This window comes from Elephantulus edwardii, unplaced genomic scaffold (assembly GCF_000299155.1).
Source record: "Elephantulus edwardii isolate Elephantulus edwardi_28Jun2011 unplaced genomic scaffold, EleEdw1.0 scaffold00157, whole genome shotgun sequence".
NCBI classification, from domain to species: Eukaryota; Metazoa; Chordata; class Mammalia; order Macroscelidea; family Macroscelididae; genus Elephantulus; species Elephantulus edwardii.
The window spans coordinates 3,980,018-3,995,258 of NW_006399907.1; the positions used below are offsets into that span (position 1 = coordinate 3,980,018).

Genomic DNA, 15,241 nt, shown 5'->3' on the forward strand with positions numbered 1-15,241 from the left:
GCTATGAGTCACCTGTGACTCAACGACACTTAACAACAACAACAATAATTCAAATTTAAACTCAGATTAGATCAGATTAGAGGTTTTGTTTTATTATTTGTATATTTATTATCATTTATTTATTGGATGCTATGGGGTTTCCTTCCAGACATACTATTTAGGTAATTTCTCATAGTATAGTTGGCATGAAGGTGCTACTTACCTAGAGGCCATGCCTCTCTGGCAGTCAGATTGACTAGTAGCTCCCTAAGAGAAAGATAGGCAACTCCTTCTTATGCAATTTTTTTTTTTGAAGCTCAAGCAGCTTTCAAAACCAGCTAGAGCGTTCTCAAGAAATTGCTTCCCACTTGGGCAAAGACTTTGAGTTTTTCAATTTTTTTAAATAATAATTACAAACGAGGTGCTTTTAATTATAATTAAAAAGCCAGAAAATGAATTTTTACTTTTTCTTTAAAAAGTTATACTTTATGTTAAAATTTTATGATTTGGGGTTGATCATGCAAATACCACATTATAAGCACTTTTTATTTCTCTTTTAGAAATTAAGAAATAATTTTTTTTCAGTAGCATAATTTTTAAAAATCCCACATTTGCACTTTAGGTGTACTATTACATCTGTGGAAAGAATCTTTGGAGAAGCTCAATATTGGCTATGAAATCTAGGCCATGTGCTGATTGTGGAACAGACTACCAACTACTCATATGCAAACTTAAGCTGAAGCTGAGGAAAATTAAATCAAGTCCACAGGAACTAAAATTTGACCTTTAGTCTATCCCATATGGATTTCAAAACCATCCCAGGTACAGATTTGTGGCCTTGGACATTAATGAGAGAAGATCGGATGAGCTGTGGGAGGATATCAAGAATATCATCTGGGAAGAATGCGGAAAGTCATTACAAAGACAGAGGAGGAAGAAAAGACCAAGGTGGATGTCAGAAGAAAGTCTAAACATTGCATTGGAGCTCAGAGACGCCAAAGCAAAGGGAAAAAAACCAAGATATTAAGCAGTTGAACAGAAGATTTCAGAGGGTAGTACGGAAAGACAAAGTAAAATACTAACAATGAAATGTGTAAGGAGCTGGAGTTAGAAAATCAAAAGGGCCGAACTCGCTCAGCATTTCTTAAGCTGATAGAATTGAAGAATCAATTCAGGACATGAATTGGAATGCTTAAGGGTGCTATATGCAGCATATTGAATGATACAGGAATGGTTAAAAGAAGATGGAAGGAGTATACAGAGTCATTGTTCCAAAAAAGAATTGGCTGACACAGAAGAATTTAAAAAAAAAAAACAGAGGAGGAAGTGCAGGGTGTTCTGAAGGACTTGGAAAAAAAAATGCCCCAGGAATTGAAGGAATATCAGTTGATGTATTTCAGCATACAGATGCTGCCCTGCATGTGCTCATCAAGTTGTGCCAAAAAACCTGGATGACAGCTACTTGGCCAACCGACTGGAAGAGATCCATAATTATTCCCATTCAAAAAAAAAAGGTGACCCAACAGCATGTGGAAATTATCGAACAATATTGCGAATATCACACAGTAGCAAAATCCTGCTGTAGATTATCCAGAAAAGACTTGAACAGTACATTGACAGAGAACTACCAAAAAAGAGGAGAAGTGTGGCATCAGGATTGGAGGAAGACTCATTATCAACCTACAGTATGCAGAGGACACAACTTTGCTTGCTGAAACTGAAGATCTGAAGCACTTACGACAAAAGGTGAAGGACTGTAGGCTTCAATATAGATTGAAACTTAACATCAAGAAGACAAAGATTCTCACCACTGGGCCAACTGGCAACACCATTAAAGATGGAGAAGAGATTGAGATTGTTAGCAATTACAGCTTTCTCGGATCCACCATCAACACTCTTCACACCAGCAGTCAGGATATCAAAGGACTGGGAAAATCTGCTGTCATGCAGAGTGCTGAGGAGCAGTGATGTCAGTCTAGATACAGAAATTTGTCTAATCCAGACCATGGTCTTCTCAATTACTTGTTATGCTTTAGAGAATTGGTCTGTGACTAAGGATGGCAGAAGAAGAAGAATAGATGCCTTTGAGTGGTGGTGCTGGAGAAGAATCTTGAACATACCATCGACTGCCAAGAAAACCAACAGGTCTGCCTTTGAGAGGATGAAACCAAGTGTTTCCTTGGATTCTAGAATTTTGAAGCTCTGTCTCACTTACCTTGGTCATTTGGCCAGGAGAGGGACATCATGCTCTGAAGGGTGGATGGACAGTGCAGGAGGGGAAGAACCTCAACAAGATGGGATGATACAGTGACTGGGGCAGTGGGGGTTTGTGTGTCAGAATTAGTGAGACTGGCTCAGGACAGGAAAGGTTCAGAGCTGCTGTTCAGAGGTTCACTATGCATCGCAGGCAACTCAACCAATAACATTCTATGACAAATTTGGACACAGTAGTGGCATCCACTTCCTAAAGAACATGCCTCCAGAAACTCTGTGAACTTTGATAAATGTCGATAATTGTAGAGGGGCTTCAGATATTTTGTCCATACGGTTGCTATGAGTTGTGCTCAACCCAAAGGCCATCAACAACGATAAGAACTGCCTTGTGATGATTTTTTAAGTTCTTGAACCTCTTTGTTAACTTTTTCTTCCATCTATTGCATTTTCACCCATAACTTTTAAGATTTCACCCTTTCTGACATGCCTGTGTCCATTGTCACATTCACTACATCAATCCATCTCCCCCAAGGTCTTTCTTTTTCTCCAAGGACAGGTCTCTCCTGGTGATATGCCCGAAGTACGTGAGTTAAAGCCCTTTGTTGTTGTTAGCCCTATCAAGTTGCTTGCGACTCATAGCAACACTATGTACAACAGCTCTAAATCCTGCTCTATGTTGAGCCAACCTTATTGTCTCTGACACACATTGCAATTACTCTAGTCACTGAGTTAATTTATCCCATCCAGGTCTTCCTCACTTGTGCTATCCCACCACCTTTCCAAGCATGATGTCCCTCTCCAAGGACTGATCCCTCCTTGCAAGATGCCCACAGTCAGGAAAAGCGTAAAAATCCTTGCCTCCAAGGAGCAGCCTGCTTTCACCCTTTCCAGGATGAACCTGTTTGTTCTCCTAGCAGTTCATGGCATACTCTTATCCAGCACCACAACTCAAAGGCATCAGCTCTTCAATTATCTGAATCTGTTAACAATCTCAATCTCTTCATCTATCATGATGCTAGCAGCTGACCCACACTGGTGAAATCTATTTTCTTGATGTTGAGCTTCAGTCTATATTTAAGGCTGCAGCAAATGCCTCAGGTCCTCAGATTTGGCAAGCAAGGTTGTGCCATTTGCATAACACAGGTTGTTGACGAGTCATCATCCAATCCTGATCCAACATTCTTCCTCATAGAACTCAGCCTCCCAGATGATCTGTTCTGCATATAGATTGAAAAATAAAAAGATATGGCAATAGGATGCATCCCTGGTATATACCTTTTCCTGATTTTGAACCTTGCAGTGTTTCCTTGCTTTGTTCTGCTGACTGTCAGATAAACATTCCTTTGATATTCTGTGTTTTCAATTAAGATACATCTAACATTAACGATGGTGCCACAGTCTTTTCTAAACCCAGCCTGCTTAAATACCAATTAATAAGTATTTTTTTAATCCTTTTTATTTATTGATTTCTTTTACACACTCTCCTACTCATTCCCTTTTAGTAGGAAATCATACTAGAGTGATACTGCTTGTAAACCTCTGCTTAGTTTTCTGTAATACAGGTCTTATGAAGTGTTTCTTTGGTGACTGAATCATATCAATATAATGTCCTCTAGATTCATCCATGTTCTCCAAAGTTTCACAGATTCTTTATTGTGTTTTCAATATTGAATTTTTCTACAATATGTGATAGAATCAGAGTTTCTCTATGCACTTATTTGTTGATGGACATTTGGATTGTTTCTAACTCTTTCCTATTGTGCATAATGCTGAAGTAAACCTGGATGTTCATGTATCTGTTCATGGAGCAGTAGTATTTTGAGTTTGGGGAGGTTTGTTATTTATTTTATTTTTGGTAAGGGGATATAGACTTAACCAGTAGTATACGTTGATTGCATTTTTTATTATTTCTGATTGCTGAAGTGATTAATAATCTCCAATTTCTTCATCTTTAGCTTTAGCAGTTTGGTACATATATTTGACTATTAGTTATATTATCATATCTTCTTTATATTATTTCCACCACTGTGCTTAAGAATAAATCCCAAAATGTTCTTTTTGGTAATGAAAATGACATCACTCCTCTTCAATTTGTTATTCCTGGCATAGTAGGTCATGGGATTGTCTGATTTAAAATGGCCAGTACTAGTCCATCTGAGATCACTAATGCTTTGGATGCTGATCTTTAGGAATTCTATTTAATTTATGGTAACTTCCAGTTTTCCTAGATTCAGACTTTGTACATTCCATGTTCCATTTAATATTTTATCTATTATCCATTGTATGTATTATCTGTTCAAACAATTTCTATTAATTCTTGTTTTTCTTTTTAACAGAAATTAATGTTTGATTTTATAAAACCATTTTTAAAATCTTGGATTTAGTCATAGTATTTTATTCTTTTTATTTATGAATGTAGTATCAGATATTAATGAGTTTCCTAGTAGTTAACTCACCTCACGTTATTCCAGTAAATCCTATGTGGTAATTATTGTTGTTGTTATGTCTTTTCAAGTCAGAACCAACTCATAGCTGGTCCTCTAGCTGGTTTAGGGGCAGATGAGAGGAGACTGACCACCTTTCTCCTATGGCGCAGCTAATGAATTTGAACTTTGTGCCTTTGGATTGGCAGCACACCTCCTTCTCACAGGCCACCAGAGTTCCTTGCTTGGTCATTAGTTCTTATTTTCTTCATATGACATTGCATTCCTTTTTTTCTCATGTTATATTACAACTTTTGTCTTATTACTTATAACTGATTCTGCTATCTAATGATCTTCTTTCTTTTTTACTGTGTTTCATTTAGCTATCAATGCTATACTTTAAAAATACCCAAACACCCCAAAACAACCAAACAAAAAAACCCCTCCACTGTGGTTGAGTTGGTATCAACTCATGGTGACTTTTTTGGGGGGTTTCCAAGCTGTACATTTTTATTGGAGTGAGACTGTCTATCGTTCTCACGTGGAACAGGTGGTGTTATGTTATGTACTATGCCACATTATACTTTAAGAAAAACAGTAAGAAACTTTTTCTTCATTTTGAGTGCTCTGGAAAATTTTTACAATAGTGAGATTATTCAGCCCTTAATGGTTAATAGATATTCTCTTGAAATTGTCTGGATTTAATGTATTTATTTCAGGGTAGATCCTTGCAAAAATTTTCTATTTTTTTTTCCTGAGGAAATTAATTAAAATTATTTATTGAGCTCTGGTGACCTAGTGGGCTGAAAGGCATATGGTTCTAATGCATTAGCTACTCTATGGGAGAAACATCTCCTTCTGTGGGATTTCCTGCCTTTGAAAATACTCTGAGGATCAGCTATATATTGGTTCTGAGTAACCTATACTTAACTACAACAGCAAAGTCAGATCAACTTTCTTAAACTGTATGAGTTGTTTTTTTTTTAATTACCCATTTTATCTAGACCTTAAGATTTATTTACATCAACATCTATAAAGGAGTGTTACCATTTTCTTTTTCATTTCTTCTAGTTCAGTAATAATTTTTTCTTTGACCTTTAGTTTTATTTATTTCACTTTTGTCCCCCTTATTCTTGGTTAAATTAGTGATTGATAGTTATCTATTTTTAATTTTCTTCTAGATGCTAAATTGGGCTCATTTTTCTGGACTGTTCTATGGGTTATCTTTGTTATTTACTTACTTGTACTTTTTAAGTTTACTTTGCTATTTATTTTATGAGCAGAGAATTTAATTGATCTTTATTAATTAAAGTGTTAAGGGTATAGATTTAAGAAAAAAACTTCTTTAAATTTATCTCAGAGAATTTGATATGTAATGTTTATATTATCATTATTATTAAAAATTATATACTGTCTCAACATATGAGAAATAGAAATTGTAGTGGATTGGATGATAAGATAGAAAAATTTTTGAAAGTCTTATATTTAATAGTGAACAAATCATGACAGCAACAATTTACCTCACGTAATTAGCACTATTTATGTTTTATCTTTTATCACATCTTTTTGAGGAAAATTTTTTTTTATTTTCTGAAGAGAAGACTGTGGTTTAGAGAAGTTTGTTCAATTTGCTGAAGTCTGAACAGTGTATAATTGTTATTGATCACATTTCAATCCACTTTTTTACTTCCAAAGCCTGTGACTTTTACTTTACCAGTAATATTGTGAGGTCACAGAGCCTTTAACAATAAGGCATAATCAGGGTACAGTTCTTCCTTCAGTGTGACTGGAATGAAGTTGGTCTATAGTTTCCGGTGGGGTACAAAGTTCATTGGTGGCACTAAGATGGAAAACATGAAACAAAGCAGATTTATATGATAGGTAAGTTTTTTTGTAACTTTTAGAAATTCTGGGGCTTCGTCTGACATACTTTGAACATGTTGTAAGGAGAGACAGGTCCTTGGAGAGGGAAATCATACTTGGGAGGGCGGAGGGACAGCATAGAAGGGGAAGACCCTCTATTAGGTGGATTGATTCAGTGACTGGGGTAATCAGGATGGGTGTGTTGGAGACAGTGTGATTGGCACAGGATAGAGCAAGGTTTGGGGCTGTTGTACATAGGGTCACTATGAGTTGCAAGTGACTCGACGGCACATAACAACATCAACAACGACATTGGAAATCTAAAGGAAACGGCCTGTTAGAAAAGTAATAATAAGTGTACCCTGCTTTTCAAAATTTCATTTTATATGTGTTCAGTTTTGCTAGCCATAAGAAACTCAGAGATGCTTTTCACTTTTACAAAAAAAAGTAAAAAATGAAACTAGAGTTCACTTTTTTCAGCAAGCCATTAAAAAGAGGCAGTACACATCCTTAGCAGATGATTTTAGCATCAAGGTATCAAACTTAGAGTTATGTCTGTGAACAATATATGCTATTGTTATTTTACTTTTTTATGTTCTTTGGTATAATTTAATATTACATTTTGGGTTTGAAAATTGAAAAAAATTCCTATATTGATCAATGATAATTGCTTCTTCAGTTTATGCCATTTTGATCAACAGCAGGTTTCACAGGAATAGAATAGTTTCTGATAGCTGAGAAAAACTTCTTTGTTATGGATCTAGAGATCTGTGGAGTGAGTGATCTATGAATTAACTTATAGATAGTAGAGGAAGGACATTGAAAGGGATAAAACTGTACAACATATACAAACTGTACAACATGTACAGTTTAAAGATTAGATTATATAGGAAGCTATGAAACTTACGGTTAAGTGGAGAAAGACCCTGAAAAAAGATAAAAGCTATGAGACAGTGGTGTCATAGGTTCTGAGAGAGCGTTTTCAAGAAAAATATAAGGTTATTTTTATCTGGAGAGCTACAGAAAGGTAAAATCAGAATATTTCATTTGATTTAACAATAGTTGAAAAGGTAGTATTTTAAGCGCAATCAAGATTGAGTTAAAGAAGAACATTGGCAGATTATAAACTGCTTATTTTAGCAATTTTAATATGAAGGGAAGAATAATAGGTTGTTAGCAGGTAGTGGGAATTGTGGGGTTTAATGGTCTCTTTCTTCAGTGTTTCTTCTCTATCCCTCTCAACTATCTTCCCTCTTCTCTAGTCTTCTCTGTGCTTTTAACTCTACTTCTTTCCCACCTCCAGATCTAATTCACTTAAATCATGAAGATTTTAATCAGGACAATATTATATACAGTTTTAAAAGAGGGTTAAAAAGAAAAAGGGAAATACTCAGTGGTAAATCAGAATAATACGAAAAACTTTTTAAAATCCAAGACCATAGTCATATATAACCTTTATTCACAGAAATTACATAGTTATTTAACAAATATTAATAACCTTAAAAGTAATAATGCAAATTATATTAATTCTGTAGTAAATGTTTATATTTTGCCAGTTGAAACCTCATTAGCAACTCTTTGTAGAAACTGAGACGTAGGGAAGTTAATTGTCCAATATTCTTCCATAGTATGAGAATATGACTCCAGAGTCTTGCTACAAGGCTAGGCCGTCTTGCCTCTTCTCCTTATAGTGCACTATTTTATACTATCCTAATCTGTTTTCATGACTGAAAATTTAGAAGCAATATATTTATTAGAAATTATAACTCAGAATTAGAAGATTGGATATTTTAGAGAAATTTATTTCAAAATATAGCATGATACCCTTCTGACTTTGACAGTTAACTGCCAGGATCAAAAATATCAGTTTCATTATTTTTTGCTGCTTTTATAATAACAGCTACAAATGAGTTAGTCTTTCTTTGACTCTAACCATTCAAAGCCAAATTAGATTTTGCAAGTTAAAGAAAAAAAATCTCTCCTGCCCAATCTGCACAAGATCTCAAATGACAGTCACAAGCTTATTAGTCCTCATGATAGCTACACTTTCTGACCTGATAGCAACAAATTTGGATTTTCCTACTGAAGGTTATGACAGTCAAAAGCTTGGGAGTCACCAGAGTCTGCTTTGCTTCTGATCTGCTGGCTCCTTTGGGCTTCATCATTAAATGACACACAAAAGGTTATTGTATAGAGTTATAGGTTTATTATATCAAGGATACAAGAGAAGAGGTACAAAAGACAAGTTCTGGTGTTATTCTTATCATGGAGTTTCTGTGTCCTAAGACAGGAACACTCTACCTTCCCACATATATCCATGTCTTTCAACAACCAGGAAGTCGATTAGGCTGTTATGTTGATAGTATTAAGCATATGGACACATAGGTCTCATTATGTAGGCATAACTGATTGAATGATGAACTCTTCTCTGAATGTTAGCTGATAACACGAGGTAGTTATTCTAGTTTGTTCATCTCCAACCTGAGTTACCTCACTTGCATGACTACTCAGGAGTGGTTAGAAGGCCTGTGGAAAACAAAGGCTTCTCAGTTACCTTGGAAATTCTAAGGGTATAGAGTTCTTTTTCTGGAACCAAGGCCAAAGACCAAACCCTTTTATAAAGTTAGTAAATTTCACAAATTAACTGTTGGGGGGGGGAAAAATCTGAAAAGGATATGAATTAACAACATCATTTAAGTTTATTTTTTTAAAAAAATTACAGCAAGTAACATGCCTATGAGTTAGGCTAGAATATCATAATTACTCAGGAATTATAGTATCATAGTTAGGTATTTGACTGTTAATTGAGATGTTGGCGGTTCATAGTGATTCCGTCAGAGAATGACCTGAAAATCTGCTTCTACTGTAAAGAAAAGCAGCAAAGAAAACCCTTGGAGGCAGTTTCACCCTCTTGAATGGAGTCACTGTAAATTTAAATCTACTTCATGATACTTATTAACAACATTAACAATGACACATGATTTGTAATATTTCCTTGAAATAAAAGTTTGTGAAAGATAATTAACTAGAGACTTAATCAGAAACTATATAGTCTTTAGTTTGTTAATAATTAATAGCCTTACAAATGTTTTTCTTTAGGAAAAATGCACTTGCCATTGTGAGCTGCCATCCAGAATTTATGGTAGAGCTTCACTGACGTTGTTACCGATGCCAATGTGGAATAAAGGTCTTTATGATTTAGAAAGTCTAAACATAAATGACTTATTGCTAAAATTTATTCAGTTTAACTCTTCTTAATACTTAAAACATTAAGTAAAAATTTATTTGAAATTTTAGAGAAAAACACTTGAAGGTAATTTAAATATAGACAATTCTTTTTTGCCTTCATCTGTATTTTTGTTTTATACTGTGTTTGATAAGTGCATTTTCTTTTCATGACTTCTATGTTTGAGGTTTATCCCAGTCTAATGATGGTTTGTTGTAAAAATAATTACAAAATTATATTTTTTTCTGAAGGAACTATTAATTGAACAAAGAAAATTGGCCATATTTTAATTTTTTTATATTACAAAAGAATTAAACAGAGACAGATGGATTAGCTGTTTCAAAGTAATTGTTCTTATTCACTTTTCTGGAATAAATGTTTAGTTGGTTCTACTTGCTTGCTAGGCTAGAATGTCGTTGAATGCATGGATGCATGTGTATTATCTGTGTTACTTCTTTGTTGTCTGACACTGGTAGAAATTTTCTTAATTAAATGAATGGATTTGTAGAATATCTTAATGCTTTTTCTGAACTCTAAATGTAAAAAAAAAACCAAACAAACAAAAACAAAACCAAAAAACCCACACCAAAAACTATTGTGATGAAATAAACATAACTAAACTTTGAAACTATGTTTAGAATGTTGAATGCTAGTCACCACTTTTGGTTACAAAGGTTGGTTTTCTTCCCCCCCCCCCTTAATAAAAACTTAGGAATCCTGATGGCATCTTGGGTTAAGAGTGCACTGTTAATTGAAGGTTGGACCCACAAGCCACTCCAGGGGGAGGGATCACCAGTTACTTTAAATTGGTGGCAATTTGAATCCACCAGTCAGTCACTCCTTGGTGGGGGAAGATGACACAGTTATTATGAAGCAGAATTGACTTGATGGCAGAGTGTTTGGTTTTAATTAGAAACTTTAGTGGTAAGGAATTGTGCTGCCAATGCAAAGGTTTTAATCCACTAACTGCTCAGTGGGAGAAAGATGGAAAGTCTCCTCCTGTGCAGTTTAATGCCTCTGAAAGCCTGGTGGAGGATCAGCTATGGGTTAAGGCTGACTCAACAGTCTTCATTCCTGAAAAACAGTCATAGAATGCTATTTTTATTTCTAAGTCATTTTATTTCCTTCTTCTCCTTCACGTCCTCTTTTTTTTTTTTCTTTCAACTTACATAGCTCCATTTTCTCAGTAATAACTCTAAGCTTTTTCCCTCCCCGTCTTCATTAGTATCTGGAGTCCATCTTTCCCCAACTTCTCCTGATATTGTATTGGAACATGATCACTCTTCGCCTTCTGTTGATTGCCTTTCTTCTGATTCCATCGGGTCATCACTAGAGAATACACATGCAGAGAACAGCATTGTCAGTCAAACTGTTCCAAAACCACAGGTAAAGATCATATTTTTAAAGAACTTAACAAAAATTGTGTGGAGATTCCATTAAGACTTTATTTGACTATTGAAAATATAAACATTTTAATTTTTCTAAGACAAATATTTATTCAATAACTATTCTAGTTTTGAAATTAAAAATTGTATTTATTATAAAAAGAATGTTCTTTGATTTTGGCACAATTTGTAAGATACTTAATTTTCTATAGTTACCAAACATGATTGTAATACTGGATTTATTGAAATTGGCCTAACTTGCATTTAAAATCTTGAACTTCACAAAGTAATATAGGTGCACCATTTTGTACTAGGAAATTTGGAAGACAGCTAACTGATATTTATTCCTATTCTCAAGAAAGGGGATCCAACAGAATGTGGGAAGTATTGGGATATCACATGAAAACAAAATGTTACTGAGGGCCATTCAGAATGACTAGTTCATTACATTGTCAGAGAACTACTAGAAGTACAAGCTGGATTTAGAAAAGGCTGTGGTACCACAACTATATATCATTGCTGATATCATATGGATCTTGGCTAAAAAGCAGAGAATACCAGAAGAATGTCTGTCTGTGTTTTATTGCCTCGACAGAGGCATTTGACTATGGATCATAATAAACTTTAGCTAACATTGATACGAATGAGAATTCCCAGAACACATTTAATTATATGTGGCATCAGGATTGGTGGAAGAGTAATCAACAACCTGCGTTATGCAGATAACATAACCCTGCTTGCTGAAACTGAGGAGAACCTGAAGCGCTTGCTGTAGAAGGTCAAGCATTGCAACCTCCTATATGGATTGAATCAAGAAAACAAAGATTTTCACCACTGGGCCAATTGACAGCATCGGTATGGGTGGTGAAGAGACTGAGATAGTTAACACTTTTAGTTTGCTTGACTCCACAGTCAACACTCTTGGTAACAACAGCCAGGAAATCAAGAGATGAATTGCATTGGGAAAGTCAGCTGTCAGGGACCTCTCAAGAGTACTTAAGAGCAACGATGTCAGGCTGGACACTAAGGTGCGCCTGATCCTGGCTATAGTCTTTGCAATTATGTGCTATGCATCAGAGAGCTGGACAGTGAATAGGGGTGATAGAAAGAGAATTGATGCCCTTGAGCTGTGGTGCTGGAGAAGAGTGTTGCATATAAGATGGACTGCTAGGAGAACAAACAGGTTTGTCCTGCAGAGGATAAAGCCAGAATGTTCCTTGGAGTCAAGGATTCTGAAGCTTCATCTGACATACTTTGGGCATGTTGCAAGGAGGAACTGGTCCTTGGAAAGGGACATCATGTTAGGCAGAGTGGATGGGCGGTGCAGGAGAGTAACACCGTCGATGAGATAGATCAATTTGTGACTGGAGTGGTGGGAATGAGTGCGCTTGAGAAGGCTAGGTTGGCACAGAATAGAACGGATTTAAAACTCTTGTACATAGGGTCGCTATGAGTCGCTAGTGACTCGACACATAACAACAACAACAACAAACACCAAGAAATTGTTTTCCAAGCACAACAAGGGAATATACATCATGGCTGGGAAAAAAAAAAAGATGTACAATCAAGGCTATATCCATTCTCCATACCTGAAAAAAAAAAGTCTGTATGCTGAGGAAATAATTCAGAATCTGGACTCTATGAAAAAGAATGTGGTATGAGGTTAGGAGAATGGCTTATCAACAGCCCGCGTCATGCAGATGACTTAATCTTCCTTGTTGAAAATGAGAAAACTTGCAGTGCTTGCTCCAGAAGATCAAGGACTGCAGCCTTGGATGGGTTACATACCAACATCAAGAAGAAAATTCTCACCACTGGGTCAAAAGATAACATTATGAAAGATGGAGGAAAGATTTGAAATTCTTAAAGATTTATTTGAATCCTCAGTCAAAATGCTTTGTGTCAGGAGACTAGGAAACATATCAGTGACGTTTAAAAAATCTGATGAGCAATGATGTTGATTTAAGACTGAGGTGTACTTGATTCAATCCATTGTCTTTCCATCACCTGCTTTGTGCCTGAGAGCCAGACAGTGAGTAAGAATGACAGAAAAATTGATTCCTTTAAACTGTGATGTTGGGGAAAAGTACAAACATCCCATGTATTGCCAAAAGCATAAACAGGTTTGTCTTGGTCAGAGTGCAACCACAGATGACAAAGCTTTGTCTCACATACCTTGGGCATGTTATTACGAAGGGCTGTTCTTTGGAGGGAGACATCATTATTTGAGGGTCAGTGAAGGAGCGAAAGACCCTAAATGACATAGATTGTCACAATGACTGCACCAGTGGGTTCAAATGTGTTGGAGATTTGTAGGATGGTACAGAATGGAACAGGATTCAGATCTATTGTTCATAGGGTTGCAATGAGTTGCATTCAACTCAATGGCATATAACACAAGAAGAGAAAGAATGCTTATTTCTCTTTCCACTGAATCTTACACTATATCTTAAGGTATTAGAAGCATTCACTTCAGTATTAGATTAAAGCGGAAAAAGATTTATTCAAATGTTTACTGACAATTCCTCAGTGGATCTTATCTAAAATATAAAACTAATGTTTTATAAGCTTCATATGATATATCTTTGTCATAGTAAATATAAAAATAAATACAGTTTAATTATGTAGTCTTGCTCTGAGTTGGAATAATTTTGATGGCAATAAATTTTATTTGTTTCAATATTAACACATTACCATAAGAAATACTTTTTCTAAATCTGACACCACAGGACAAATAGTCTATAATCCTGCTTACATATGAATGTTAAGTGCAAGAGTTAATCTAGATTTTTAAAGTGGCATAAGTATTCTTCAGTCACTAGTTATCTTTGGTAAAAAGTGATGATCACATAGTCACCATTAGATAATTTTAAATTATGGTTTAAAATTTAACATAAAAAGAGAGTTTCTTCATAAAATCAAGAACTACTACCAGATGTAAATCAAGAACTTGTGCCAGATGTGTTTATACCTAATTACCCACTTTTAATCATGAGAAAAAGTTTCAAGTTTTCCAATGTTATACGAGCAAGATCATAAATGGTTTAAACTGTAAATAGAACAAATTTTGGTTTTTTTTCCTACAAAGATCAGGTTTTAATAGTTTGAGGTCTTTTGTTGGTTTACTTAAAGGGGGAAATAATTTCAGAACCTTTGCTACAACTTAATTTCCAAATGTGGTTTTTGGTGCCCTTTGGATGTTTTCATTATTGGTACAGTGTAAATTTTCCCCTCTTTTTTTTTTTTTTCTTTTCTTTTCTCCTTTTTCTTCTTAATGTGGTTTAGATTCAGCAATCAACACACACTCATTTGGATATCTCACTTTTTCCATTGGGTTTAACTGATGAGAAAAGTAATGGAACAATTACACTTGTGGATGATTCTGAGGATCCTGAGGCCAATGTATCAAACTTAGAGCTTCAGCAAAAAATCTCAAATTTAGAGATGAAACTCAAAGTTTCTGAAGAAGAAAAGCAGAGAATTAAAAAGGTACATTTTTAAAAATTTCACACTTCCCTAAAAATAAAATAAATATTTGATTTGCATATACTGGGAATTTGATGGAATTCAAAACTCTGATGAAAATCTTTTCAGAGGAAGAATATATTGTCTTCATTCAGTGTTGTGTTTAAATCAGTCACAAGATTGTCACATGGGAAAACTTTTGATGATCAATCTTTAGCCTTACATATATACTTTTTAACTCTGCACTAAAATTGTCTTTATCTTTATGTAAATTATTCACATAGAGATATATGTGACTAATTGTTACCATCTTTTCTTCCAAAAGCAGAAGAATTTAAGAATTATAACACGTTAGAAAGCCTGTTTGTCATCATATCTCTTAAAGGGACCACCAGAACAACAAAATAAATTGGTTTTTGCTCTACTCAGTGATTTAATTAGGTGAATCAGTTCTACTTATAAAATAACACATGATGTTGTTGTTGTTATGTGCCGTTGAGTCGTTTGCGACTCATAGCGACCCCATGTACAACAGCCCTAAACTGTGCTCTATCCTGTGCCAATTGCATTGCCTCTGACACACTCATCCTGATTACCCCAGTCACCGAATCAATCCACCTCATAGAGGGTCTTCCCCTCCTACACTGTCCCTCTACTCTACCCAGCATGATGTCCCTCTCTAAAGA

The 15,241-nt window shown here is 35.2% G+C and overlaps 1 protein-coding gene across 2 annotated transcripts in view; it reads left to right on the forward strand.

Moving 5' to 3' along the window:
* Window positions 1-15,241, forward strand: part of CCDC91 (coiled-coil domain containing 91) — a 392,671-nt gene that overhangs the window by 65,524 nt on the left and 311,906 nt on the right. Inside the window, exons 1-3 of one of the 2 annotated variants that reach the window (XM_006895070.1) lie at window positions 9,568-9,666; window positions 10,931-11,091; window positions 14,376-14,579. In XM_006895070.1, the coding sequence (XP_006895132.1) occupies window positions 9,648-9,666; window positions 10,931-11,091; window positions 14,376-14,579 (384 nt within the window). In that variant the 5' untranslated portion in view covers window positions 9,568-9,647. Of the gene's footprint in view, window positions 1-9,567; window positions 9,667-10,930; window positions 11,092-14,375; window positions 14,580-15,241 lie in introns of those variants that run through there. The other variant, XM_006895069.1, reaches the window with a different exon arrangement.